The sequence below is a fragment of the Chelmon rostratus genome, chromosome 21 (assembly GCF_017976325.1).
Source record: "Chelmon rostratus isolate fCheRos1 chromosome 21, fCheRos1.pri, whole genome shotgun sequence".
NCBI lineage: Eukaryota > Metazoa > Chordata > Actinopteri > Chaetodontiformes > Chaetodontidae > Chelmon > Chelmon rostratus.
This window is the reverse complement of record NC_055678.1, coordinates 17,382,141-17,409,961: the sequence shown is the minus strand read 5'-3', so window position 1 is coordinate 17,409,961 and position 27,821 is coordinate 17,382,141. Positions and strand designations below refer to the sequence as shown.

At 43.0% G+C, this 27,821-nt stretch overlaps 5 protein-coding genes across 5 annotated transcripts in view; all 5 read right to left on the bottom strand.

Moving 5' to 3' along the window:
• antxr1c (ANTXR cell adhesion molecule 1c) overlaps positions 1–523 on the bottom strand; it is a 36,621-nt gene extending 36,098 nt beyond the window's left edge. Inside the window, exon 1 of the mRNA XM_041962536.1 lies at positions 10–523. Coding sequence (XP_041818470.1) covers positions 10–167 — 158 coding nt within the window. The 5' untranslated portion in view covers positions 168–523. The remainder of the gene's footprint in view (positions 1–9) is intronic.
• Positions 524–3,163: 2,640 nt separating this feature from the next.
• LOC121625009 (retinol-binding protein 3-like) lies at positions 3,164–7,254 on the bottom strand. The gene is made up of 4 exons (XM_041963014.1): positions 5,980–7,254; positions 5,498–5,688; positions 4,900–5,042; positions 3,164–4,099 (listed from the first exon to the last, which is right to left on the bottom strand). Exons 1-4 carry the CDS (start codon positions 7,171–7,173, stop codon positions 3,774–3,776), a joined length of 1,854 nt encoding a protein of 617 aa, XP_041818948.1. The 5' UTR covers positions 7,174–7,254; the 3' UTR covers positions 3,164–3,773.
• Positions 7,255–8,931: 1,677 nt separating this feature from the next.
• LOC121625320 (retinol-binding protein 3-like) lies at positions 8,932–11,697 on the bottom strand. Its single transcript, XM_041963403.1, has one exon. The coding sequence runs from the start codon at positions 11,695–11,697 to the stop codon at positions 8,932–8,934; it is 2,766 nt and encodes a 921-aa protein (XP_041819337.1).
• A 5,575-nt stretch (positions 11,698–17,272) lies between these two features.
• gdf2 (growth differentiation factor 2) lies at positions 17,273–19,188 on the bottom strand. Its single transcript, XM_041963258.1, has 2 exons — positions 18,837–19,188; positions 17,273–18,192 (listed from the first exon to the last, which is right to left on the bottom strand). Exons 1-2 carry the CDS (start codon positions 19,186–19,188, stop codon positions 17,273–17,275), a joined length of 1,272 nt encoding a protein of 423 aa, XP_041819192.1.
• A 3,647-nt stretch (positions 19,189–22,835) lies between these two features.
• gdf10b (growth differentiation factor 10b) lies at positions 22,836–27,363 on the bottom strand. The gene is made up of 3 exons (XM_041963018.1): positions 26,971–27,363; positions 24,683–25,596; positions 22,836–24,220 (listed from the first exon to the last, which is right to left on the bottom strand). The coding sequence occupies exons 1-3, from the start codon at positions 27,257–27,259 to the stop codon at positions 24,029–24,031; spliced, it is 1,395 nt and encodes a 464-aa protein (XP_041818952.1). The 5' UTR covers positions 27,260–27,363; the 3' UTR covers positions 22,836–24,028.
• Positions 27,364–27,821: the final 458 nt, after the last annotated feature.

Genomic DNA, 27,821 nt, shown 5'->3' with positions numbered 1-27,821 from the left:
TCCACTTACTTATCAAGCACAAAATAGAGGTCAAAGGCGCCTTGACAGGAGCTCTCCTGCTCCTCTTCGTCCTGCAGCTCCGGCTCGGCTCTTGCGGATGGAAAAGAGAGCAAAAATAATCCGAATAAAACCAGAGGAAGACGCAAGTCCAGCAAAAAGCTCGCCATAGTTTGTCCTCGGGGGGAAAAAAGTTAATTCCTTTACGAATGAAAAGAGGAGGAAAAAACACACCACAAGGCTTGAGTGTCCTCTTACATCCCAGAGACAGCCTGGTGAAGAGGCAGAGATGCGACGAAGACAAAGGGAAGGATGCGGGCGATGCTTCCACGTCTCTTATCTGGAGCTCAGTTTACAATCACGACCACCCGCATCCCGGCCAGACCCGCTGGACAGATGTCTTCTCCCGATGGGAATGATTCAGATAGAAAAGTTTAGGATATCTTTAAAAAAATCCCCATCCAGTTACAGGACACAAACAAACAAACAAAAAGTTTCAAAAACAACTTTTGCAGAGAGAAATCCAAACCCGCGTCAAGGGGAGAAACGGATAAAAAGATGGAGCGGGCGGTGCGTAAAAATGGACGAGAATTCCCTGTCAGTGTCCAGACTGGCTCGGGTCTGAAAAGGGCCAAGTGAAGCTGGGTCATGCAGAGCAGCGTTGGCGCTGGAGGAGCTGGGAGCCCGGGGGACAGACTTGGCTGGAGTGGACCAGGTTTCGTATTTCAGGCTGAGGAGGAGAGAGAAAGGAAAAAATGGGTCAACATCCCATTTTGCGCCTCCCTCACGTGGCAGACTGGCGCATTTAGCAGGGGATCGGTTTAGCGCAAACCGGGATGATATCTGTGAGATGGACTCATGTATCAGTCTGACCGCCTGAAAGCAGTGTGTGTATTTATGTCGTCTCTCAGCATTTTGTCCTCATTAAGCTCTACAGGTTTGTTTGCTTTCTCTGTGCTGCTGCTCCCACTTAATTACAGCAGCAGGAGCCATGAACAGCTACATCCTCTGTAATTACACCATCATAAACCAGAGGCTGTCCTGAAAGTGTGGCAAATACATGCTAATTGGCACATTTGTAGGGTAAGCCAAACATACATACATACATAAAGACAAAATGTGCTTTTGTTCTTCATCAAGCAAATGGAGGTGATCAGATGTTTATCAGTTGGCAAGCACAGCGGGTGAAGGGAGGATGGAGGGATAGATTGGATTTAAAAATGTTAAAGAAGTGAAGTTTATCTGCAAAGAAATATCGGACAACCTTGATAGTAATGTGATTTCTTTACTTACAAAGGACTTTGGGTTGGTGTCACAGAAATCGTGCTGTCTGCTCAGGTGCAGAGTGAAAGGAATGAAATCTATAAAAACACAGCTTTAGCTTTTCTTTCAATATACTTTTTGAATCTGCAAAGTGACAAAAACCCAATTGTTGACCATATTGATTTGGGGTTTGTCTTGTGTTCATGCTTTGAAACTCAACACACACACAAAAATCCCTTAATAGTTTATTCCATGATCCATACTGTGAGAATCAATCAGCAAATCAGCCACTAGGGGACACACAAAGAGATTATTGGCATGCATGTCTTCTGTGCCATCCTTATTATCTCTATAAGCATGGCCGGATTAAGCTGCCACGCAGCCCCAGGGTCAAAACAAATAACTGGGCCCCTTTTAACTCCCACTTCCTCTCGCTCTCTATCCATTTCATACAGTCTTCTTTATGGTGAAATACTATACGGCCACTGCATGGTTTGCTGCATCGCAATTTGTGATTTGTTATGAAATTTCAGCATATGAACCTTGCACCTGAATCTGTAACTGAGTAGGGTTTTCATAAAATCAGACTCTTATGGTTGGCATTCTTTCAACAGTAGCCATCTCCTGTATTTACAATCAGCAAGTAAAACTCAGTATGACTACATATAATAGTTTTTCTTGTTAGTGGTACCGCCATTCCTGCTCAGGATTCAAATTGCCTTCATATGCAGGACGGGCTCACAGGAAATGATGCCCTTACATATTCCAGTGTTACTGTTACTGTAATTTTATCTTATTTATGTCAGCCTCACTTTATTGCTCATAACACTTATATTTGAGCTGCACTTAGTTTCTTCCTGTGCAAACTGGACATTTCCGCTACAGCTTCAAATTGAAAGCGTTCAGCTGGGGGAACACCAGGAGGCTTCTTTTGTAAAGCCTTCACAGAAGAGGAGATGTTTGTCACTGAGGTTGGAGCTGACTGTGATTATTCATTAAAACAAATCTATAAAAAGAAGGGTTGGTTGATAGCAGAATGAAAGTTATTTGCATTATTTTGTTCTATAACAAGCAAACAGCAGCAGCAGCAACAAACATGCTAGTTCCTTAGCTGTGTCTCCTCCAGATCCACTCTTCTTCTGGGAAATAATTGGACTTTAATCTGCTGTCCGGTCACTTCGACACTTCTTCCTCTCGTTTTTTTTGGCATCTAGTACGCACAACAATAAAAGTGGTTTCTTATGGATGTTTCTGCAAAGCTTGTTGTCTTTTACTGTATTTTTACCGAGACCACATGGCTATTCCTTTAAACATGTGGTCAAAATTATTCCAGGACTGATTTTTGTTCTGATCAACACGATGCCATAACTCAGGACCTTAACCACTGAAACCACCATAACTGTCCCCAATCAAAGACTAGCATGTTCCTGCAGTCCTTGATATTACTGCACTGTCACTGACTAAAGACAAGCTTTGACAAGCTGCATAACAGCCCCCTCAAGCAGCCTGTGCCTGGGCTACACTTCACTTCAGTCTTGCTAAAATCATCTGCTGCTTGTCTGCTGGGTGATTCCTTTGGGTACAAAGACTTTGTCTATTGTGGCGCAGATGAAGTCCATATTTTTGCTCCACTTGTTCACTTGTTTGTGAACTAGTGCTACAATTTAGCAGCATATTTTGTTCTCTCTTTCCAGTTGTTAATTCACGGTGTTGTAAGTGACAGTTACTGTGTATGTTATGACAAACTAATTTGGGTCTGTTTCAAATTAACAAATGGACTGCCTACATTTTCACATGATAAATTCATAAAATTACTTTTGTATGATGAAATCTGTTTTTTGTTGCCTCCTCTGTTGATGTAAAACATGACAACAAACACACTTTTGTTTTATATTTCAGTGTCTTTTTTATTGTGTCTCACCACTGACATTGATACAACCCAAGCAGGCCCACACGGCATAATGAACATATAGTATTTCATATACACAATGAGGACATCGCCGGATGCTTTGTTGACCAGAGCAACATGTTTATGATTACTTCACAGAGGTCCCAATTCAATAGGCAAGATAGTAAAAGGAACTTAGTTTGACAGCATTTCTATGCATGTTTACTGAATTTGTTTCCACACTTTTGCATGTGACTTCTCAAAAATTACATTTTTGAAAGTTGTCGTGATGATGCTTTAACGGTCGATCTTTGACTTGACTTATTCATACCCATTTCACAAGAGAATCAGCTTCATGGCGCTATTCATCTCAAGACCTTCAACAGCCAGAGGAACGTTCACCAGAAAAAAAAACAAACAAAACAAGAAGGAAATCGCTGAAACTGCTCTGCGTTACAGACAGGCTAAAAAGGCTTTGAGATGATGAATAACAATTACACGCTGTACTTACTTAATCTACATTATTCGCTTCTTAAACAAGCCTAGATTCTAAATCTTGAAACCATTTGGCTGCCAAAGCAAAAGTGACTGTCGAAACCCCCCCTGGTTTTGTTCAAGACGTGGTTTACTTCTGGCCTGCGAAGTGCTTGTTCAAGATGTTCTTGGCGGTAACAAGGGCTTCGTCAGCTGAGACGGGTATGTGAGGTGTGATGCCAGCTCCCTCCCAGGCTGGGCCGGTGGAAGTGTCGGAGTGAACGGTGGGGATGCTGAGGAAGATGTCGGTCTCGCCGACACGGAAATTCTTGGGTGGGTGGGAGGCCCCGGCGGTGGTCTCTCCGACGATCATGGCGCGGCCGAGGTTCCTCATGATGTAAACGAACTCCTCTGCGGCACCGGCAGTCGCTCTGCTGGTCAGGATGATCAGGCTCTTCCTGGAGCCGTACCTTGTGCCTGAGAAAGAGGTTGAGAATGACGCACGCGGTTAAAAATTTGAGGTGGATGAAGGGGAGAAGGGATGAGTGCGGATCGGAAAGGATCAAAGTTGAATTGAAGGAAGGAGGAGGCAAGGATGGATGAACATAACGGTATGATTTATGTAAAGAAAAAGATGAAGAGTGAGTAGCTATTTGGTAGCGATATTACCTCCCTTCAAAAGCATGCAGAAATAGATTAGCATTGGAAGACTAAAGCATTCATGCTAACCAAAGACACCTTTCATGGTGAATTGGCCTTCCAGGATGACTTTAAAGACCCATCACTTGTTTGAACAAGAATTAGGCCTTACATCCTGACAGCTTTGTAGCATATTAGGCTAACTGGAGAGTTCTTCTTGTAAAGCACAGAAGCTTCCGTGTTCAAGTCTTCTTCAACTTGCATGCAACTGATTTTTGGCTATTTGGGGGCAGTGGAAAGACACTGTAAACACAATACTGATCACCTTTTAAGATGATATGTGAAACTTGTTAGCGAACTGTTCCTATGTTAACTCATCCGGCAGATATGAAGCAATCTTAGTGTTTATCTGGAGTCGTGTCGTGTCGTGTGTCCTGCAGTCTGCCAGTCTAATATAACTTTCTTTTAGCTCTGTTTTTGGTCTCAAAAAACTCCTGAGGGAAATCCCTGGCTCTTCAGCTGCTGAATGCTCCACTATGTTCACCAACTGCCCACTAACTTGATTGCTAACTGGATCTAGGGCCCTATATGCAATGAGCAAAATACAATGACTCGATTTTCTTTTTTTTTTTTATTACCAGTGAGCTCAGGCAGGGTCTTGAGCTCTGTGGTGGTGCCAGATGGTCTGTCGTACAGCTTGTCCAGCACAATCTGCTTGTTGGCATCAAAAAAGTAAGAGCAGAAGCCTGAGATGGCTGTTGTTGGGCCACCAACGTTGTTCCTGCAAAAATAGTTAAAGAACAATCATAGATAGGTTAGATTCACCATGAAATTGAATGAACCTTTGTGAACTTTTCACTTATGCAGGCATCGATAAATGTGTTACCTCATCTTGGCTGGGATGTTGTAAGACGAGATGTTTTTCAGTAAAAAGTTATATTCAAATGAGATTATTGTGCAACTGGCAGGCAAGAGGATCCTGACTGCCTTTTTCTCTCTAGACTCTATTAATCCGCTAGATCTGTCGATGGTGCATATTTCAAAATCATGCAGATTATCAATAAATAGCTGCATCCTTGAAAACTATTCTATACTTTCACTGACTACGGCCTCTGTTTCTCTATACCTATTTAGACATGGGCTGATGAGCTTTAGCAGCTTTAGGGGATTTTCCAAAATGGACACACTGCATTTTGAACAGAAGCTTTGACTTGCTCCATGAGCAGGATTACCCACCTGAGGTCAATGATCATAGCGTCAGTGTTGACAACCTTGTTCCAGACGTGCTCAACAATAATCTGGGCGATGGCCTTGACCTCCTCAAAGTCTCCGAACATGTCAAAGCGCAGGTAGCCGATGTTGTTCTCAAATATGTCAGTGTGGAAGGAGACTTTGATCAGCTCAATGTACATCTCAGGAGAATAATTCTGTGGGAGCAGAACGTGCAACAACTCAGCATTTGTAATGTATAATGTATTATTCAATCTATAATACTGATATAATATCCTAGTAGTATTTTTATCCAGTGCACTGCAAAATCCTCTAATTTTAGCAAAGTTTTTAACACAAGAGCATTTAGAGCTCAAGTGTAAAAACTCCTAAATATGAGCTTTAATAGTAAAGTGGAACATCATTTAAAACAACCAAGAAAAGGTAGCCAAGTGACAGTGAACGATACTTTCACAACCAAAAAATAATATTATGCTCATGAGTCTCACCATGGGTGGCAGGGCTGGGGTGTTCCTGGTAGTCTTCAGGCTCTTGTCCCCGGACAGGGTCTTCAGGTCAGCAGACAGCTTCACCTCCAGACTCTCCTTGGAGACAACTGTGCTGTACTCGCCGTTTGCCAGCAGCCCTTTCAACTTTTCTGCAACATCAGCCCCGATATCTTCAAAGGCATAGTTTTCAGCAATCAGGGTTGCTGATCCCTCAATGATGGCTGGAACTTGGGCGCGGAGGTTGACGATCTTGATGGCGGTAGCGAGGGCATCCTCTGCGTTAACCTCCACATCAGGGGTCACACCCGTAACCTCCCAGGTGGAACCGGTGATGGGGTTGATGGACTTTGCAGTTGGCACGGTAACATAGAAGTCAGTGTCACCCACTTTGAATTTATCGACTTTCACAGAGCCTCCGGCGGTCTTCTCGCCCACAATGGTGGCCCTCTTCAGGTTCTGGAGGCAGTAGGCAACGTCCTCGGCAATGCCTTTGGTGTTTTTGCTGGTGAGGATAATGAGGGGTTTGGTAATGCCGTATCTTTCGCCCAGCAGCGTGGACAAAGAAAACAACTTTGTGGTGGTGTTTGAGGGACGATCATACACACTGTCAATGTGAACCAGAGGCTCGGCATCAATGAAGTAAGACACAATGTAAGGGATCCCTGAGATGTCGCCGCTGCCAGTGTAGCGCAAGTCAAAGATGAGAGCTGAGGTTGGCAGGATTTTATTCCAGACCAGTTCTAGAAGCAAAGGGCCAACCTTGTCAGCGACTTCCTCCCCAAGGATGTGGTCGATCCTCAGATAGCCAATGTTGCCCTCCAGGATGTCGAGCTTTATCGAGGTCTGGAGGACAGCAATGAGCTGCTCAGGGGGCAAGGGAGGCATCTTCGGGGGTACCACAGGGACATAGTTTGGCTCAAAGGAGACCATCAAGCGTGGGTCACTGACTGTGGTCTGGACTCCAGAACTGAGGACATTAGCCAAGGATTCACCGTCGGGGATGTTGAGAACCTCTGTGTTGCTGCTGGCCGCTTCAATTGCCTCCTTCATCCCCTGCAGCTTCTCTGGTGAGCAGTAATTGTCCATGACGATCTTTGCCATATCTACGATGAGGCTTGGGGCGAAAGAGGCATGGATAAAGAAAACATTTCCCAAAACCAGCAGAGATGCTACCGCGAAGAGAACCTTTGCCATTTTTGCCAGAGTAGTCAGACCAAAAGTGAGTCGATGGGAAGCGGAGGTTGTTTAGCCAAACCTCCTTCTCCGAAGAGGTCCTTTGTCAAATGGCACTGTTTTGGCTGTAAGGTTTTTGTTAACACACACACATATAAGAGGATTTGCCCCACAATAACCCTCTAATCCTATTATCCTGAGTACTTCTGTAAGGCAATAACAACCTAGCCAAGTAGGTGTAGTAACAAGGGGGTGGTGGCAAAGATGGTAGTTTCAAATTTACACAAGGTATTTTAAACATCTATTTAAAGCCACCTGGGTCAATAAGGTAAGCTTTGTAACGGACAAATAAAGGAATTAAAGGTGTTGAAAATATCCATCCGGCTACGGTTAAGTTACAGTTCACTTATTAAGCTCCGTGGCGTCAGTATTCATTCATATGTAACGTCTGTGTCGTGTTTGAAAATGAAAACACTCGAAAATGTTGAAAACTCATCACATAATTCAACACAAAAACAAAAGCTGGTGTGTGGCCCACTCATTAATTTCTGCATGGTCAAAAAGGAATGTGACTATTACTGTCTGGAAAGTAAATCTAAAATAATTAAAAACCACTTCATTCTTTTATTGTTTCATAAATGTGCACATTTAATGGTACTTGTTCAGTTGTTGGTGGTCGCCTCCTTCCTGAAGGGGCCCTGAAGCGAGACTCAGTTCAGATTTGTTTGAGACTTGCTCCCTCTGCTGGAAGGTTTGTAGTTAAGGAACAGAAAACCTGAAACATCATTACAGCATACTGAAAAAAACAGTGCAAAGAAAATAAGCGAATTAAAAAAAAAAAAAAAAAAAATCAAGAAAATTAGCAGAGAAATGACCAATTATTCTACACAATGAAATACATCAACATACATTTACATAATGATCAATTCATTTTTAATGCATTAATATGGGTCAGGAAAATATTTACCTAATAATACATAGCATTTAAAATGAATGCAGTTGAAGGAAATAACAGACAGTATTAATATAAAAGAGAAAAAGGCTTTACATGATGAAAATTAAAATATGCAGGGGGGTGGGAAGGCATAATGTCATCATATCAATAGAAAGAGTGCAATGAAATTTACTCCAAGAAACACAGATTTTTAATACATTATGCCAGAGTAGACAAGCAGATTTGAGTTTTGATCCTATCCACAGCTATTAAATCCCCTTTTGTAATGAGACATACATTGGATTAATCATTCAGTAGTTTCTCTAGATGAAGGCATTAATGTAAAAGAAAATTTCTCCATGGAGACAGCTGGCTGCTCTTGGATTCTGAGAGATAATATACAATGTTTCTCTTAAAACTGCCCATATTAATGTAAAATTTACAAGGATTCATTTTCTCCCACCACTGAATTCTTGTGAAATGGCCTGTGGGACGTTACATAGACTGTGTTTCTATACCAAAACAAGAAAAGTGAAATCCTTGTGATGACGTGACACAAAGGGACCTCCTCTCCAGTTACACTGCAGGAAATGCTCTGAGATAGATTGATGCCTGAAATGAGGGATTAGTTATCAAAAACATTACTCAATGATTACATTTCATTATAGGACAGTGTTTTACGTACTGTAGCTGTGGTTAGTGGACCATATGACTGGTTCATATGCAACACTGAATACAAGGCCAAACAAGCCACACATAAAACTGGACTTTGACATGTAAGCGGTGCAAACACAAGACAAATTAAGCACTAGCTGTCACAGGGAATTAGAATACAACACGAGGAACTATTTTCCTTGCTCTCTCTTCAACAGCCTTGCTGCTATGATTCTCTGTGCTACAGGAAGAGCGTCATTTGCCTGGGCAATGACATGAGGCTCAACCCCTGAAACACTCCACACTTTGCCAGTGATTGCACTCAACACGACCTGGTTAGGGATGGAAGCGTACAGGACACTGTCCCCAATCTGATAGGTTCCACTTGATAGAGACCCTCCAATGGTTGGTTCCCCGATGATTGTGGCCCTATTCAGGTCCTTCATAGTGCGGGTGAACACTTCGGCTGCTGACCCTGTCATATGACTGGTGAGGATGTAGACGTCCTTTGATGACCCATACCGTTGACCCAGGACTTGAGGCAATGTCATGACCTCTGCCATGGTGTTCGTGGTGCGGTCAAAGACAGTGTAAAGATGCCGCAAAGGTTCAGCATCAAAGAAATAGGTGCACAGGAGGGGAATGGCTGTTGAATATCCACCAGTGTTGTATCTCATGTCAATTATGAGGGCATCTGTGTTTACTATCTTGCTCCACACTAATTTGATCAGCTGAGGCCCAGTGGCCTTTACCACCTCTACATCTGCCATCATGTCAAACCTTAGATAGCCAACATTACCTGGCAGAAGCTCAATTTTAAACAACGCTTCGATCATGTATCCCACTTCTTCAGCAGTAGGGATCTTTGGGACGTCATGAAGCGACTCAGGCTCGACATCGCAGTGGAAGACGTGGAGGCGGTGATCGCCTGAGGTCTCTTGCAGGTCTGCTGTCAACTGAGATGCCAGAGATTCAAAGTCAACCACTGACCGGTACAATCCCTCTGTCCATTTGCTTAACAGTACTTTGCTGACCTCTAGTGCCACTTCATGGATTGCGTAGTGTTTTTCTAACAGTTCTCCAGTTCCTTCGATTAGGGACCTGAGCCCTCGATGAAAATCTGCTATCTTGTGAACATGCTCCACAGCTTCCTCAGCTAGCACAATGGCATCAGGGACTACACCACCTCCCAGCCAGAATTCACCGTTGTTGTCTAAAAAGTTTATGAAAGGGACGGTAATGGCAATATCTGTTCCCTCTATTTGAAAGGACTTAGAGTGCATCAGGGTCCCAGATGTAATTTCCCCAATGACTGTACCACAATGTAAGGACTGGGTCAGGTAGGCAAACTCTTCGCCGGCGCTTGCTGTGTAGTAGCTGGTCAAGACATAAACGCCACGTCTGGAACCATAGGATGGGCCGGTAATTTGAGGCAGAGAGTCACAGTCTGTTGTTGTGTTCTGAAAACTGTCATATATTGTGAAAAAGTGGCGCTTCTGTGAGGTGTCCTGCAGATAAGACAGTATAAGGGCAATAGATATAGAGGATCCACCAGTATTATAGCGTAGATCAATAATCAGATAATCAGTGTCTTTGAGGGGCTCCCACACCTTTTTAGCCATGAGCTCTTCTAGTTTAACAGAATACTTGACAAACCTGTCAAAGCGGAGGTAGCCAGTATTGTGTGGGAGAATTTCCACTTTGAAAGTTGCATCAACCAGCTCTCTCAATGATTTCATATCGTCTGGAACGTCGTACAGCTCGGTGTCCTCCTCTGCTATGGCGGCATTGTCTTGCATGTATTTGATGATGAGCCGTGGATCATCAGACACAGTCTGGAGGTCCTGGTTGAGTCTGACTGCTAGGTCTTCCTCAGATACAATAGAGAATAAGTCCGTAGATTGCAGATGTTGAAGAAGAGCTGGAGTTCTGTCTGTGAAAGCATAGAACCTCCTGATTATGTCGGAGATACTCTGCACAACTTTTGGTATGGCGCTCCTTACAGCGAGAAGGGACTTGGCTTTTGCGACAGCTTCTTTGGCGATGACGTTGACTGTTGGGGAAACACCATTCACTTCCCAGCTCTGACCTGTGATCGGGCTGACTGATCTCGCCACAGGAACTGTTATATAGAACTCAGACTGAGCGATCTTAATCTTCTGGACTTTGACTGACCCACCAGCAGACCTTTCCCCAACTGTGATGGCCCTCTTTAGGTTTTTTAACGTATACGCCACTGCCTCAGCGGCCCCCATGGTACGCTTACTGGTCAAAATAATCACGTCTTTCTTCTTTCCATACTTGTCCCCTATTGTTGATGGCATTGTCCACAGTTCCCTGGTTGTATTTGAGGGCCTGTCATACACAGTGTCAATATGAATGAGAGGCTCGGGGTCTGAGAAAAAGGAGATTATAAAGGGAACTCCAGACAATTCTCCAGCTGTGCTATACCTCAGGTCAAAGATCAGCGAGGATGTTTGAGCAACTTTGTCCCAGATGTTATCCCTCAGCAGAGAACCAAGCTTTGCTGCTGTCTCCTCCCCAATTATCCGATCGATCCGCAAATATCCAATGTTGCTGTCCAGGATATCCAGCTTGATGGAGTTTCTCACCAGCCAGATCAGCTGCTCTACGGGGAGCGACGGCAGCGCCTGTGGCATCACTGGGACGAAATTGGGCTCGTATGACACAGTCAGCCGCGGATCGTTCAGCGCCCCTTGTACTCCAACAGTGAGCACAGCAGCCAGGGTCTTCCTGTCCGAAATCTGCAAAATTTCTCCGCTGTTAATGGCTTGTTGGATAGCCTCCTGCATCCCAACCAGGTTCTCTGGGAAGCAGTAGTTTTCCAAAAGAATTTTGGCCATTTCCAACACCAGGGCGGGCTGGAAGGATGAGTTGACAGATGGAGTACATAGGAGAAGAATCAGAAGCAGTGGTGGTGTGTGCTGCGCCATCATCGCCGCTGGAAGGAGATCTACTCTGTCGTCTGTTTCAGTGGGCTGCGATAATTCGTGTGTCTGTGTCGAGGGATGGTGGTTTTTGTAGGAGGGAACACTGTCATTGTTGGTTTTTTTGGACAACAACAACACCAACATAAGAGGCTTTTGTCCCAAATAAACCTTTAATCGCATTATCTGTGGTGCTTCAGCCGGCAGACAATAACAGACAAAATAAAAAATGGTGCAGTTTTTAGCTTTTTTAATACCAACACAATGCATGTTTGGGTTCCTACTTTTATTTGAGTCTCACGCAGTTGCTCTGTCTTTGTCCAAGGGGCTTTATGTACTTGACATAATTTAACATTATACAACTACAGTGTAATCTTATTTATAAGATATGCTAACATGCTATCTTATTTATACTGAAACTACCTCAACATTTATTTTGGATACAGAATTGGTTGGATGGACAGGTGAAACATACGTTCAGGATGGACGGAGTGAAGTGAAAGCCTGATCGGAAACTCTCAGTATCCCTCTGCCTCACTCTCTCTGCCTTGTCTGTTATGAAAGCTTATGTTGGTGTATTTTGGTGCGGTTGGTAGCTTTAGGGGTCATGTCTGGGTCGCTCCACTGGTGACATGATTACACAGTTCATGGACACGTGGCAAAGCCTTCTTAAAACACATGCAGGATCAGTATTTGGTAAAAAAGAAAAAAAAAAAAAAAAAAACACCCACACACTGTGGACAAAAGGTTGACTGGAAAGTCTTTGTCTGGGTTGAATGCTTAAGTTTTTGCTCACTCTCCTTTCTCTCCTGCCTTGTTATTTTTTTCACAGTTTTGTTTCCTGTGCTTAGTTTATTGTGTTTTTTTCATTCAAAATGATACCTTTTCATTCAATGGTTATTGTAACAAGGAGAATAATATGTTAATGCAAATGCCAAATTGTCACGCTTTAATCCTTTCATTTGATTCAAACTCTATATGTGCTGAAAGTGTTAGATGTGTGCTTGAACCTGACATCAGTAAGGACCTCAGCACAGGACCCTGTCAGACTGGGCTCCAGACAATTTTGCAGCTCAGAATTAAAGCCAGACATTATCTCCATTCAAATGCTAGACGCGCTCAGCTAATCTTAACGTCTTAACTATTAATACCGCCTCATGCCTTACATAATGCAATCCCCTTTGCCAGTTCCCAGGACACCAATCAAGACTTTTAAACACTGTATTCAGTCATACTTTACCCTCATGTATCACATAAAAGAGGCTGCAGCAGTTGTTTGGATATTAAAATCCCTGACCTGTCAATGTGCCTGAAGTACAACAGCAGCCAAAAAATATTCAATATCTCTGAGGGCAAGGCTGCATATCAGTTGGCACAGTCCATTAACAGCCACACTGCAGCTATCTCAGTAAAATAGTTAATATGCCCCTTTTCAGCGTTATCTTTCATGTATTTCAATCATTATCTTTGTGTTAACAAAGGTTAGAATGACTATGTGCAGTGTGAGAGGGGGGTTTCTCTCTAAAGAGCATTGTCTCATTGTCTGCTCCACAGCTTGATCACTTTTTCTTTACTGTAACTTTGCATTGTCTCTCCTGGATGTGTAAATAACCTGTTGCTTGTGAACACTGTAGCCAAATCAGCCTTATAAGGCGGTAATTTGTCAGTTTTGTGTTGCTGTGCTGCCCCCAAGTGGAAAAAGGAAATATTGACGCAGGCTTAAAGTTTTACTACTATTACTGCTACTACTACTGTTACTACTAATAATTATACACTTTATTTGTATAGCACATTTTATAGAGGAAATTCAGATCAAAGTACTTTACAACAAATAAATCACATGCACTAAGTGCCTCATATAAAAAGGCCACAGAATTAACAGGGCTAGAAAATGAATGAAAAATAAGATGGAGAATAACCTACTGCTACTATCATAGCTCACTCTATAGTTCTTGACCTTTCTTTTTTTATTGATGCTAATTGTAACTGATGCTATTTTGGTGCATGAGTATTTTTGGGTTGCGTAGGAAGGATGTGCAAGTGCATACATGAACTTGTCCCCTCTGGTCACAGAGGTTTCAGCTCTGATAATGATGTGTCACTGACTTTCAGTGTTTATAAAACTGACACTGTGCATTAAGACGAAAAGCTTCGACTGGGAAGAGTTTGTTTTAGTTAATTTTGAGCTTGAGATTTAAGCAATACTTTCCATGTATGTGTTGTTTTTTTCTTCATTTGGCCTCTGAGTGGTTTATCTGGGACTTGACGTCATGTTCCTGTCATGTGAGATCATTTACAGTCAAGCAGAATTCAGGTGAATTGGGATTTGTGTGTCTTGATTGGAGTGAATAACACATGACATATGTAGACAATATTAAAAACTTTTCACACCTTACAATATGTACATTATAATGACAAAAAACATTTTATAATACAGGATTCAGGATTATACAACGTGAAAAGCTAAGTATGTCACACACTGTTGAAGGAACAGAACAACATTAAACTTCTTCCTTCTGGTATTTCTAATTTTAAAAGCTACTATACAAAAGATCAGTGGCCATTTTTTATGTGTAGAATGGGGGTTGCTAATACTTTTGAGTGGATCAAGCATGCCATTCTAATTTGGTTTCACAATTTTTTAGGCAATAAATGATATTCTGAAATTAATTGTATTGTGATATATCGTGTAACACCTCAAAGGGCAATAAATGTTTGGCATGGTAGGAATTCAGGCAAAAATAGTAATAGTGATTAAAAGTCCTTCACACTCGCACAGGTGTTTCAAGTTATTCTGGTTAATTAGGCCTTTGAGGTGGGTGGAGCTGTGCTGGGAATTACCTGAGACTACCAAACTCCCTGAACCACGAGTGAACGAGAGAATGAGGGAAGAGTCAAACATGCAACACGGCTGCAGTCTGTGCAGGAGGACACATGACGACTTTAACTTTAACTCTATCATCTGCTGGGGAGTCATCTGACCCTTTACATACAGTCTCTTCTTAAGAGATATAAGGATGTTGTCACTAGTGTCAAAGAAACAGTAGGATGCAACTACAGCTTTGTGAAAGGATTCAACATTTCCTACAGCTACTGGACTTATTTACTGGTGGAAATATGCCAGAAGTTTACTGTTTACTTTTAGAATAAATACAAATTCATCTCAGGTATGATTGGTTACAACACTACGCTGCCCAGAACCATCAAACCCAATCACTCTGCAAAGGGGCGACGGTCCTCTCAGAAATCACTGTCTCCCCCTGGCTGCGTCCTTCAGCTTCCACGCCCCGTGTCACAGTAGCAGGAGGACAGGTGTGGCTCATGAAATTGATGATGGTTGAATTCCATTTGATGGCCTCACATTATCAGTGACATCTGTGCTTTCAAAATGTGTGACGTGAAAAAGGCCTGTTGTAGTGTTTGCCGACCAGCCACTGCAGAAGCACAGCAGGGTTATCGCAGCGAGCACAGCTGCACTCACTCTGATCCCTAACCCAGTGACCCAGGCACACACACCAACAGACAAACACCCATGGACAAGAGAGTGAAAGTTTTTCCCTTTAGTTCGTTCTTTTTATTGATATTTGGAGAATTACCACCTGTACCAGTACAGCCTCGTGGAACAGTTTTTATAGAAGTTAGAAGGTTTCAACAAATACATTTGTGAAAAGCAGTTCTGATATTTATGAGTCTGAAGCTGCAGATACGAGGTGTTAAGACTTTCATTGGTTCTCCTCTTGGTGTGACACCAGAAGTCAAAGAAATAGGAATTGGATGAAAAAAAGGACATTATGCCTGAGATAGTAAATGCGGGATGAGCTTAGTAGACAGGATGAGTAACTACATTTAAATATATATATTTTTTCTGGATAGTTATTCATTTCAGGGTAGGACAGCTTTATTATAGACTCAAACTGCTGGGTTCAACTGCTCAAATTCTGGATGGTTTTTATTGAAATATCAACCTTATATACTGCAGATATCCATGGTACATTGTGGTGGATGCAACATCAGCAATGTAGCATGCAATGCATGTCTAAGCTGGCCAATTATGTAGTAATTTACAGACCACTGAATATATATACACACACACACACACACACACACACACACACACACACACACACACAGTTACAATGCTAATGTACACATTTACATTGAAACTAGAACAGGCTTAACAGACAAACAGCTGTGATTCAATGTTATTCTATTAATGCATTTTATTTGTTTTACAAATATCACATCACTAATGGATCTGCTTTAGCGAGAGTTTTTTAATCTTTCACATAAAATAAAAATGTCATTTTATAGTAGCTGTAGTAGTAATTAAAGATGTCCATGAACCAGCAAACACATGGACCTTTTTTTTTTTTTTTTTTACATTTGATTTATACCTTTTACTTTTTACATACTTATTGTTCTGTTTTACATTATTTACCACATAAAAATACAATTTTATTGATTTTGTTGAAACACATAAGACCAAGGCAGTGCAAGGCAAAGCTTTTTATGTACATGTTACCGGTATTAAATACACAATGTAAAGATATCTTTTCCTTTGGTTTTCTGCTTGGTGGCTTTAACATGTGAAATGCTAAAACAGACGCATTGTATGATTATCATGCTGCATTCCAGACGTGTCACTGCTTTTGAATTTCAGTTGGAAATACATTTGAAGGAATAGCATGGACTGTAAATGCAACATAGCATTGTTTCAGAAATATAAACACAGTATATTTAATTCAGCATTGCATGACCTTATTCTTAGCCATGCTAGCAGCGTGGCTCTGGGAATGGCAAAGTCCGTCTGTTGGTTGGTCTGTCAGTCAGTCCACCGCTTTGGTCCAGACTCAAATATCACAACATCTGCTGGATGAGGTGCCATGAAGTTTTATATTCACATTCATGGTCCCAGAAGATGAACCCTACTCACTTGGTGGTTCTTTGACTTTTCTTCTAGTGCCACCATGAGGTTGACATATTAAAAAAAAATAATTGTCAGCTATTGGGTGAATGCCATTGGATTTGATACACATGTTCATGATCCCAGAGGATGAGTTTTAATAACTCCGACCCCCTGACTTCCTCTCGTGCCATCATCAGGTCAAGACTTCTTTTGGAGCAGCACATTGGTTTATATCTAATTACCGGCAAAAGTAATCTTTACGATGAGTTCAGTGTTGATAAGCAAATGTTAGCATGGTAACACGCCAAAAAAAGGTCACAAATGTGGTAAACGTGCTAGCACGTTGATGTGAGCATGTAGCTCAAAGCGCCGCTGGGCCTCGGTACAGCCTCACAGAGCCGCCATGTTAGTTGCTCTGTAAGGCTGTACCGAGGCCCAGCGGTGCATGGGAAGGAATATTTGGATTTTTTTTAACTCACTACCTAACTATTTAAGAAAATAAGCAAGCAGCTACCTTAGGTAGGTACAGAAGGCACCCATGTTTCTTCTTAGACCTGGGTTACTTTCCTTTTACTGGGCCGATGGAGGGCATGAACATCAGACTGACTTGAATGAAATGCAGCATTAGAACCATTATATTCAACTGTGCTTCCACCAGAGCAAACCAGTTCTCTCTGACTACCTGCAGCCACACTCTGCCACCTTCATCTCTTCGTAAAGGTATCTTATAGTGAGGCGTCCGTTCTCCTGATACATGACTGTGATGGGGTCCAGTTTGATGGGAACGCAGCACGCCATGTTGGCCTTCTTGGGATCCCTGATGTTCATCAGTGTCTGGATGAGGGCGTGTTTTGACGGGGTCATTTCGTCCGTCAGCGGGTGGTAACACAGGCCTCGACATTCGAAGGCGTCATATTCCGGAGGCGCCACGATCCAGCTGTCCCAGCCGATGTCCTTAAAGTTCACTTTGAGAGAGGTCCGTCGGCAGTATTCCCGCTCTGCCTTTCTTTTCTTCCTCCGCGGATGCTGAGCCTCTGGGATCTGGTTTGGAAGCTGATCTCCTCTGTTCCAGTCAGCGCCGGAGTGTAAGATGGTTTCTTCCTCGTGGAGGATCATCTCTCTTAATTCCTTCTTTGTCTCCCTCCTCCTGCTACCCAGGTCATCTGAGAAGACGATTAAAGCGGCTGAGGTGTTATCCCCAACAGACACGCTCATATTTAAACAGCCTGCTCCCTCTTCTCCGCCTTTAGGAGCCCCACAGTCCTTCCTATCCACCACCACATCAAAAACAATTGCTCCAGGGCTCGACCTGATCCAGCTCTGAACAGCCGTGGTCACGTCCAGCGTCTCCCATGTGCTCTGCAAGCCCGTCACCTCTTTACCAACTAGCAGTTGGGTAGTGGATGAGAAACTGTCATAATCCACTTCATAGACTTTGATGGTGGCTTTGTAGTTGCGGGAGGCGACCCCTGACCTGGGATCTGGGAGGAAGAAGAGCTGCAGTTCAGCAGTAGTGATCTTTTCGTGGCTGGGGATGCTGACGTTGAACTGCAGCCTGTGCTTTGACTTCGTGCCGTTTGTCACAGAGAAAGTGACATCTGTTGGCGAGATGCAAACAGGTCAGAGGGTTGAAGCAGCAGCTGAGATGTGCACTGAAGAAATAGTCAAGGACACTTTGGTTCCCATCCAAGGGGTTGGGGCTCTCACAAGGGGTCACATATAAGAGGAACCCGAGAAAAAATCATAATTCTGCCACACAAAATATATTTTTTTAGACTTTAGTCTACTAATTTAATTGTAATTCACAGTTTTTCCAATGACTTATGGGACACCTTTTAGATCTTAAAACAAAATAAAGCAAAATATCTCTTCTGTTCACAGTGATAAAGGGTCACAAGTAGACACAGATTTCTTTTAAAGGGCTCACAGGTCAGAGATTTTTGAATGCAAAATTCACACAAAAAAACCCAACTGAACAATTTCACTGATAGAAAAAGTGCCAACAAAATGCTAATCCAGGTTTTTCAGCCTTTTTTCTTGACCAGCTATATAAAGGAGATAACCTAAACTATACATTTGGAAGGAAGGGATTTCCAAATATTCATGTCAAGTCTGTGAGTAAGGGGATGACCCCCAGGTTAGGAGTTATCTTTATTAACAGGTAGCATCTCGCTCCTATAAGCTAGACAGAACATTACTGCACATCATACTTCTTTCATTTCAAAGTTACACCCTGTTGTACCTTGGACGGTGAAGCTTCGTATGACATCAGACTGGGGGATTGCCGAGCTGTCCGAGGCGTACTTGTCGTAAAGCTCCATCATAAATTGAGGAGGGGAGATCTTGCTGTGCTCCTGAGGAACGTCCGACAGGTTGAGTTTCCTCAGAAAACCCTCCTTCATGGTTCCCAGGAGGTTCTCCATCCTGGAGTCGGTGTCTTCCTCCTCCAGGAGGTCCTCCTCTGACAGCTGAGAGTAGAGTCCCTCAGGGTCTTCACTCTGGATGTCATTATTGAGAGGTTTACAGGTGCAGGAGCCAATAGAAATCACCAGACTCAGACACACCTGGAACAGGAATGATCTGGAGCTCTGCATTTTGAAATCAGATTCTTTCTAAGCCACTGAGCTGGCACCAACTTTATCTTGTTCCCCGCTTGAAAAAGGCTTTGCGATGGCAAGGTTTGAAAATGGAGATCCCCAACGCAAGGACCACAGTCCTGATGTCCGCTCCCATGCTCCCAGAGTAAACACGGGGACTTGTGTCAACCAAAATAGTAGCTTGGCCATGCTTATCACTGCCATTGATGCCTTCTTTTAAGCTTTGTTATCATTAGAGGGCTGGCTGCTAATGAAGACACTGTAAACACTTGACTGCGATAATGAGGGAGGTACTGGAAACTGTGAGGTTACTGACAAGCAGACATTTCCATAAAATGCCTTTTCCCAGCTTGAGGGTGAAACTGTTGAGGCCAGTGGAAACGAAACACTTGAAAGAAACAAAACAGCACATTGCATTCCTCACCGCCATCATTGCTGCATATTTCTCACAGGTTAGTGTTTTATCACTTAAATCACTACACTGCAGATCATGCATGTGTTCCAGATGATATATTAAACAGACACGGACAGTTCTAGAATGAATTTTCAAGGGAAATAATCATATTAAATCAGACACAGAGCAGACATAAATGCAACAAGTAGCACTTTGAATTAAACATCATACATCTAATTTCACACACTACGGACATTTGAATCCAGGGGCTTAAACTGTATTCAACTTTGTCACTGGTTCAATTCAAGACTAAATGCAAATTCACATTGTTTTATTGACATGATAAACAGCTTGTACGTGCTTTTCCTCCATTATTACGTTGGCCCTGTGTGGGTGTCTGCGGGGAGCCACATAGAGCTGAACGCTCATATTAGTTGACCTGAGCTGAGCTGACCAAACGCTGTTGACCACTGATCGAACTGAAAGGATCTACGAGTAGAGGAGTCATATGCTGTTCAGATTGTTAAACCCTCCAAGGCTCTGTGATATTGGGCTTCTTTAAATAAAACTGTCTTGAATTACTTGTATATGTCGAGTAACAAATTGACCTTATATTTAGAACAAACAGAAAAGATATTGAAATATCAGCATGCAGCTGCAGCCAGCAGGTTTGTTACGTAAACTTTGAAATGCAGCTGTATAAGCCAGCTGGTAGAACAGTTAATATTGTCGCTGGTGTTGTTTACTGCAGTGCCACCAGGAGTTCCAGAGTGGTAAATACTGCAGAGACCAGCAGGACCCTTGTTAATCTGATGTCATGTGAATTACAGGTGCTTTCAGACAGCAAGAGATCTTTGCCACAGCTGCCACCCAGCAGTTCTGTTCTGTGCTCTGAATTAGTGCTGGTGGCTAAATAGAGCCAGTTGTTGCTTAAAATAGAGGAAATGTTAACCAAGTTTTGCTGACGAGTATCATAAATGTTGTTTATTGTCCTAGATGTTGACCTGATGTTGCCCATCTCTTCCCTTTGCACGTGCAACCGTCCTACCTACACTATTCAAAACTATTCCAAAGATAATGTGATCGCATTTTCCCCATCATCAATGTGCTGATGGTGCAAAGTTTCGTCTTTTTTTCTGCGCTGCACTCCCCAGAGACCACCCTGTTGGACAAGCTTTGTGAGTGGTGCTCTCACATGTTCCTCCTTGGGTTTTCTGTGGAAGCTGATGTAGACAGGTCTCTTTTAGTGTTGTGTTCATCCGTGGTGGATATCACTAACTACCCAGTTCTTTATTCCACGGAAACAAGAAACATAGAGTAATTACATCCTTTGCACTTCAGGATTCCTCTCATTAAACAACAACCAGATGTAGAGTGTAAGAAACAACACGTGGGAAAATGCTCATGAGCTGATATAGGTTTATGGCAGAACCTATAAAATCTGATAGGCATGAGAGCTTATTTCACACTACTGGAAAATGGAACAAAGGACATGATGGTGGTGGCCTTCATAGCTACATCCTGTATGTTGTAGATGGATGATGGGATCTGCCCCTTGTTCCTGTGGGGGGCTTGAGCCCAAACCACAAGCCAATGAGTCTGGGGACGTTGGCCTGAGTCCGTCCTATCTTGGAATTTCTGTCTTTCACTCATGCAGTCACTCAGTACTCGGTTCACGCCGGGTTTCATAAAAATGCTTTCATTGTGGCCCTTTCAAGCTTTTAAGAGTCCCTCTCTATGGAGTCAATCAGTGATGAAAGGCCACGACAAAATCTACTGGCACGGATACAGCAAATAATGTCGGCATGCAGGAGGGAAGCAAACGCAGCAGGAAAACTGGACTGAGACGATCTGTGGTCATATTGCTTTAGACCGAATTACTGGGTTGAAAAATGTGCAGTAAAACCCTGTTCAATTATATTAGAGTTTGGCTAATAGTCTATGTTTTTGACAGTGGCGTCGTTAGGCCTGGCCCTTCTTTGAATTGCCCCGGATCTGAAAAAAATCAGAACACTAACAAAACAGGCCCAGATCTATTTATCTGTCATACCGATCATGCATTAAAGCCCTTGAACATAATAGAATGGCACTCCTCAAAAATGCAAAGATGTTTTTGCTGTGTCATTCATGCAGCAGATCTGCCTCACAGCGATAACCCATGTTTTTTTGTTTTCAGTTCAAGAAATGCAGAATTATCCGAGTGTTTCCCTCCAGAATTTCTTTCTTATCAGGGTGCAAACGGCTCTGAAACAGCATTTAGACCATCGTGCAACATTTAAGCTCTCCAATGAATTATTTTGTGGTTAACAGCTCTTTAGAACGGGTACTTGGGTCTAGAGGAACTAACTGTAAAACCAACAGTGATATATTATCACCTAACAGTTACCTATTTAGGCATCCAACAGACACATTAGCATTCATTTTAAGTTGTATTTGTGTCACCCTGATGAACGTAAGTCCAACTTTCACTCTCCTTTTAGCTCTGTTTTTTGTCTCCACCAACTCCAGAAAAAAAATATTCTCTCACTCTTTAACTGCAAAATGATCCAGTTTATCCACCAGCCAGTTGCTAACTTTGTCTCTCTGCTTTTTTGGTGCTGGGAAAGTAGTGCAAAGTGTGGGTTTGAGTGTGGTGTTTCTGCTGAAAAGAGCTGCCTGCTGTGGCTCGAGACCGTCGAGACCAGTCAGCGAATCAAAACCGTAAAGTTGTGGGCCATGAATCCAAAACAATTCACTGAAAGATGCTAAAATGCTTCACAGAGCAATGATAATTATTTGCAAGTTTGTCGCTCCACATGATTAATTTCACTTTTCACAGTCATCTGATCCATTTGTTGATATAAAAATATTGATTAGAACAGCTTTAAGATGGACTCACTACTAACCGCTCAATGTAGATAGGAAAACTGGACGTTAGCTTCCTGCCTTCTTGTGTAGAAAAAAGGACATCAATGAAAATTCATGTAATCACATTCCACCACAGGTTTTCCAGACAGCTTTGTTCAGAGGAGAAAAAAAACATTATCACGCTTCACACAAAATAAAGCTAGATATCTAGTTTTTAAATAAACTAAATGTAATCTAATGAGAGGCTATCTGTCTAATGTATATAAGTAGTATTGACATGGTCAGGTATGTGTCTAGATAAATGCTTTATATACTTTTTATGAAACCTAAAAAAGTCAGCAAGTATCTTTGTATGTACAGTTCAGTTTATTTCCTTACCAGGCATACATTATGTCTACGATTTGTTAGAGCCACACATTATATAACTATTCAAATACACTTTTAGCACAGTTATAACGTCGGATACATTTATCCCTTTTTACTCACTATGGAGATCTACTATTATCACCAACTGTACATGTCATCCTTGACAAACAGCATTATGTATAAAGGCAGATTCTGAGGAGCCACAGGAAGTACTCGAAGTTTCTCCTTCAAAATGTTTTAGTCCCTTAAACTTTCCCAAAATGCACAGCAGGTGGCAGCAAAGCACTGTTTTTTTTCTCTGTGCTCATACAGAACCGAGCTACACAATGCTCGCAGTACATTAAATCTCAGTAGGTGTCATTATATACAAGATATAAACATATTGAAATATAGTTCAAAAAGATATTACCTCTCATGCATGAATAACATTTCTTGCTAATATGGGAGGTGATCAATGACATCATTTCAGAATAGGTACCATTTAGTTTGCATTAGTCACTACAGTATTTCCATGACATGGGTTGATTAATTTGGTAGGATGTAAATGTGCTGCCATGCAGCCTCTGTGGCCCTCAGACCCTCCTGAGTCTGTGAGTCACTGCACAGTTCAGTTTGTCCAAAAGTCAGATGAATCCTTGAGAGGATAAGCAGAAGAGGATGTCAGAGGGTTTCATGGTTGAAACCCAGGCACTGAGATTAGTCGAGTTGGAGCTAATTCCAAAACCAGGTCTGAGTCCATTCTGAGACCAGAGAAAGTCAAGTCTTTTCTTATATTAAACAGGAAAAATCACTTTATAAAAGCGAACATGTGCTGAAAAAGGACTGAAAAAGCTTATGAAGGTTCAACAGAGACAACTGTCCACCTGCAGGAGATTTGTCCTCGATACATAGAAAATTTAGGACCATTACAGACACAGGTTTGTATTAAGTACACTTCTCAAAACTGCTTTTGGATGATGGGAGACAAATAAATGCAGTGTGGAGAAAAACACATCTATGAAAACTGTTAGACAAGCAGGAAAAAGGTGAGTCGGATCACGGCAGGGACTAGTCCAAGATTCAGACCAGAGTTCTCAGGAACTAGACCTGTCCCACCGGCTCACCCTCAGCTGTCCTCATCACTACTGTCCTCCTCGAGGTGGAAACGGCCTCTAACATACGCCGAGTCTACATGTACGTCCTCCTCGTAATCTTTCATCATCAGCGATCGCACATCCTGCGGCTCGGGCCCTATCGGCAGGCGCAGGTGTCCACAGACATGCCGGGGTACACCTTTAGCACCATGTTCCTGTTCGGATCGAGGAAAAGAACGCCGAGGGGGCTCATCTTCTCTGGAACGCAGCACGGTTCAGGGACGCCAGGGACGATGCCCACAGCTCTGACGATGCTCTGGATGGTGGCGTGATTGGAAGGACGCACCACCTAAGAGAATGAGTGGCAGTAAAGAGGATTAATACGAGTACAACTTAGTGTTTTAACTGTAAAGCCGAAGGCAAAAATCCAGAAAGATGACAACTGCTGCCTGAAAGATTTAGATTTATAATACAAATTAAATATATTTTATGTACTTTTAAAATTCCAGTTTTCACCACTTTTGCCTTTTCCTTTAACAGATGAACACTTTTCATGTGCATATTGTCTCTGCTCTAGTTTCCAGTCTATGTGTAGTACTGAAGCACAAAGCTTTGAATATGTCTCAGTTCACAATCCACAGTCTAAAAGAAAAGATTATATTTAAAAAATACAATAAAATATAATACAAAATCATTGCATTTGAAAAAAACATGCAACTGTATCTTCAGCATTTTCTCTTATTTAAGTCCTGATGTGGGAAAATCATCACATCAGTGCTGCTTGAGCCGGGTCTGTCTGAATTTGACTCACTTTAGGGATGGGGAACCCACAGGTCCCGGCACAGTAGTAGGCATCAAATGACTTTGGCGCCAAGACCCACTCGCTCCAGCCGATGTCAGCGAAGTCCACCCTGAGGTAGCGCCTGGAGCAAACCCTGGGCTCGCTCCACTGTCTCCTCCTGGCCTTTTTCATTGTCCTCTCGTCGAAGCTCAGCACCTGGGGCTTGCCCAGGCCCTCGTTGCTCTCCTGGCCCTGCTTCCTCCCCGGTTTGACCGCTGCTTTGGCTTTGGCCGGGAAATACGTGTTCTGCCACAGTTCGTGATTCTTCAGGGTGTTGTACTGCACCTCCGGAATGTCGTTGGTTTGGATCTGGAGGTGAAGCTCTCTCCGGATCCTTGAGGCTGAGGCTGAAGCTGATGGGGATGCATCCTCTGCCATAGGGAAGGACCCGTACCGCTGGAGTGACACGGCCACGCTGTTCGGCTCATCTATAGCTCGATCATCAGTGTATACCAAGATATATGGCATGTTGGCTGGGGAGAGGCGCTCTTGGCCTTGAGGACTCTTCTGCTGCGGCCGAGCCGCCCCGAACCCCATATTAAACTCCACGGTGACCACAAGCAGTTTGACATCCCTGGCGTGTTTCAGCACAGCCGTTACATCCCTTGTTTGCCAGGAGCCTTTCTTGAAAGGAGAAAGAGTTATGTTTCCTAGCGGTGTTGCAAAAGTTGAGTTTGGGGATGATCCATGGAAGAGGAGCTGCGGGGAGGGAGGATGGGGATGCTGGGGGCCACCGGATGGGTGGCGAGGCCTTCGGAAACGCCACGGCCGCTGGTGGTGGCGGGGCCGCTTGTAGAGGAAATGAAAAGAGGCGAGGAGGATGAGCTCTGATTCTTGGATGGAGGACAGGTTGAACTGGAACACATCTTTGCCTTGCAGGACTCCTGGGGAATTCAGAAAGGAATTAGACGTCAAATGAGACCTTTGACTCCAAAAAGAAGTTCTTCAAGTTAAAACCCTGCCCTTGTTTTCACCCTGCCTCCCAAGCTTTCTCTAATATATCTATTAGCTTTAAAAAAGGATTCATAAGCGGTGATGTGCTTGCTGGTTCAACCATACAGATGTTTTATCAAAAAGGCAAGCAGCCTTGAACTTTTCCCCCCTCTGTCATCTCATTCTGGCACGTTTGACTGACATAAATAAAAGCATCCAATATATCTTCTGCAAAATGTTGCTCAACACATCTGACTGACATAAGCAGCAAGATGGAAAATATTAAGCTGAAACGCCTGCCTCCCGCATGACCAAAACCCTCATCCTCGATCGCTGTACTCGTGAAGTTCACCCTCGTCTCCCACACTTCCACCACAGCCTGAAAGACAAACACTGGATCGGCCCAGCAGGTCTGTTGTAAGCATATGGAAATGCTTATAGGAGAACGAGCTCCTCTGAGGGTTTTCTGCCGTGCAGCCGGTGTCTGAGTGTGATAATAGGCTCTTGTCTAACACCTAGGCTGTTGCAGCTACCGGGGAGCTAACAGCGCTCGAGACTTTAAGTCCCCCAGTTCACTAAATCATAACACCGATGGAGCATAGCAGTGGAGATGTGTGGGCCAAAGGGGCGCAAGATCTGCTGTGTGACTGATGAAACACCTGCTTTCAGGATGTCACAGTGATGAATTATTATTTTTTTCAAGGTGTTATTTTGTGCACAAGGTGGGACTTTTCAAGTTTAATATGAACTCTCTGGCTTTTTTTGTGTCTTTAAAAAGTTGATCCGTAATGAAAGGTGCAAAAAATAAAAATAAGCCTTTAAGTGGGGAAAAAGAAATGAGATCAAGAACACGCTCGATGACATAAATCTTGAGTTGCATTGAAGTATCATAAAACTGTTGAAGGTGAATAAGAAAAGGCTCATTTTTATTCACTTTTTCATTTGCTTAAGTAAAGACACACTTCACCTGTCTGCTCGTATTAGAATGACCACCAAATGAGCCATGAATCGGTTCAATTATTATGTCTTGAGGGACACAATAATAATGTTTAAAGAAATAAAATCTCATAGGAGTTGTAAGAAATGCCCAACCACTATTCATTATTTCATAATAATACCAGTATCCAGAAGAAACCTGAGGGATTTTTAATTAATAAGAGAATAACGGATATATTCTAATGTACCTATTTTGCTAAGTTATGAAAATTGGACTTTCTTTCTTCCACTCAGAGCACCAGCAGTAACCACTGATTTAGTCTGACTGGATCAACTCTCCTGCTCGGTAACATTGTTCACGGAACGGATAAACGCGTGTGGTCACTCACTCGGGACACCTTTAAAACTCCTCACGGTGTTTCCGTCCCTCTGGCTCTGCGGCTCTTTGCTGTACCTCTCGTACTCTTTGAACATGTTGATGGAGACCATGTCCCGGTTCGCGCTTTCATGCGCAAAGACGCGCCGCTCCACAGCCGGCGGCGCATCGGCGCCTTGACGCACGGCTTCCCCCAGATCCTCGGACACGAGTTTACCCCAGCTCGACTCCAGAATCAGCAACAAATGCAGAGTGTGAAAAAGCCGGCTCGCCATGGTTGAAGCTGTGGGAAATGATTCCATTAAAAAAGAAACGTGAGGAAACTTAACTCAGTAAAAAAGAATCAAAGAAGCGCGAAGTTCTGCTTCTCGATTGTTGATGCCCACCCAGACTTCAAACCGGGATCCAGGTAATCCGTGTCAGACCCGCACTCCACGGTTCACGGTCTACAGCTGTTTGTACAATGGGAGGAGACCGGGGGAGGACGCATGCATGAAGCTCTGCTGCTGGATGACAGATGGTGACGCCTCGGAGCGCACAGCCAACGAGAGACATGCAGCTTTTAAGGTGAGCTGCTCACGAGTGAAGAACAGAGCAGCCTCCAGTTAAGATACCAAACCTGACCTGTAAATACATGCAGCATCAGTCCACTCCATCAGTGAGAGAGGAAGACCTGTGAAGGGGCCAAGTAGTGTGGCTCCCCAGGCCCCCTGTGAGGTTTTAAAGCTGCAATGCTGAACATAAAAGATTAAATGAATGAATTAATGTTTGTAACGTTTTGGGTCCATGCCTGTCTTAAATCATCCTAAAAAATGGCTTTTCAGTGATTTGCATTAATTGTGGTCCAAAGACTCACCCAAATTA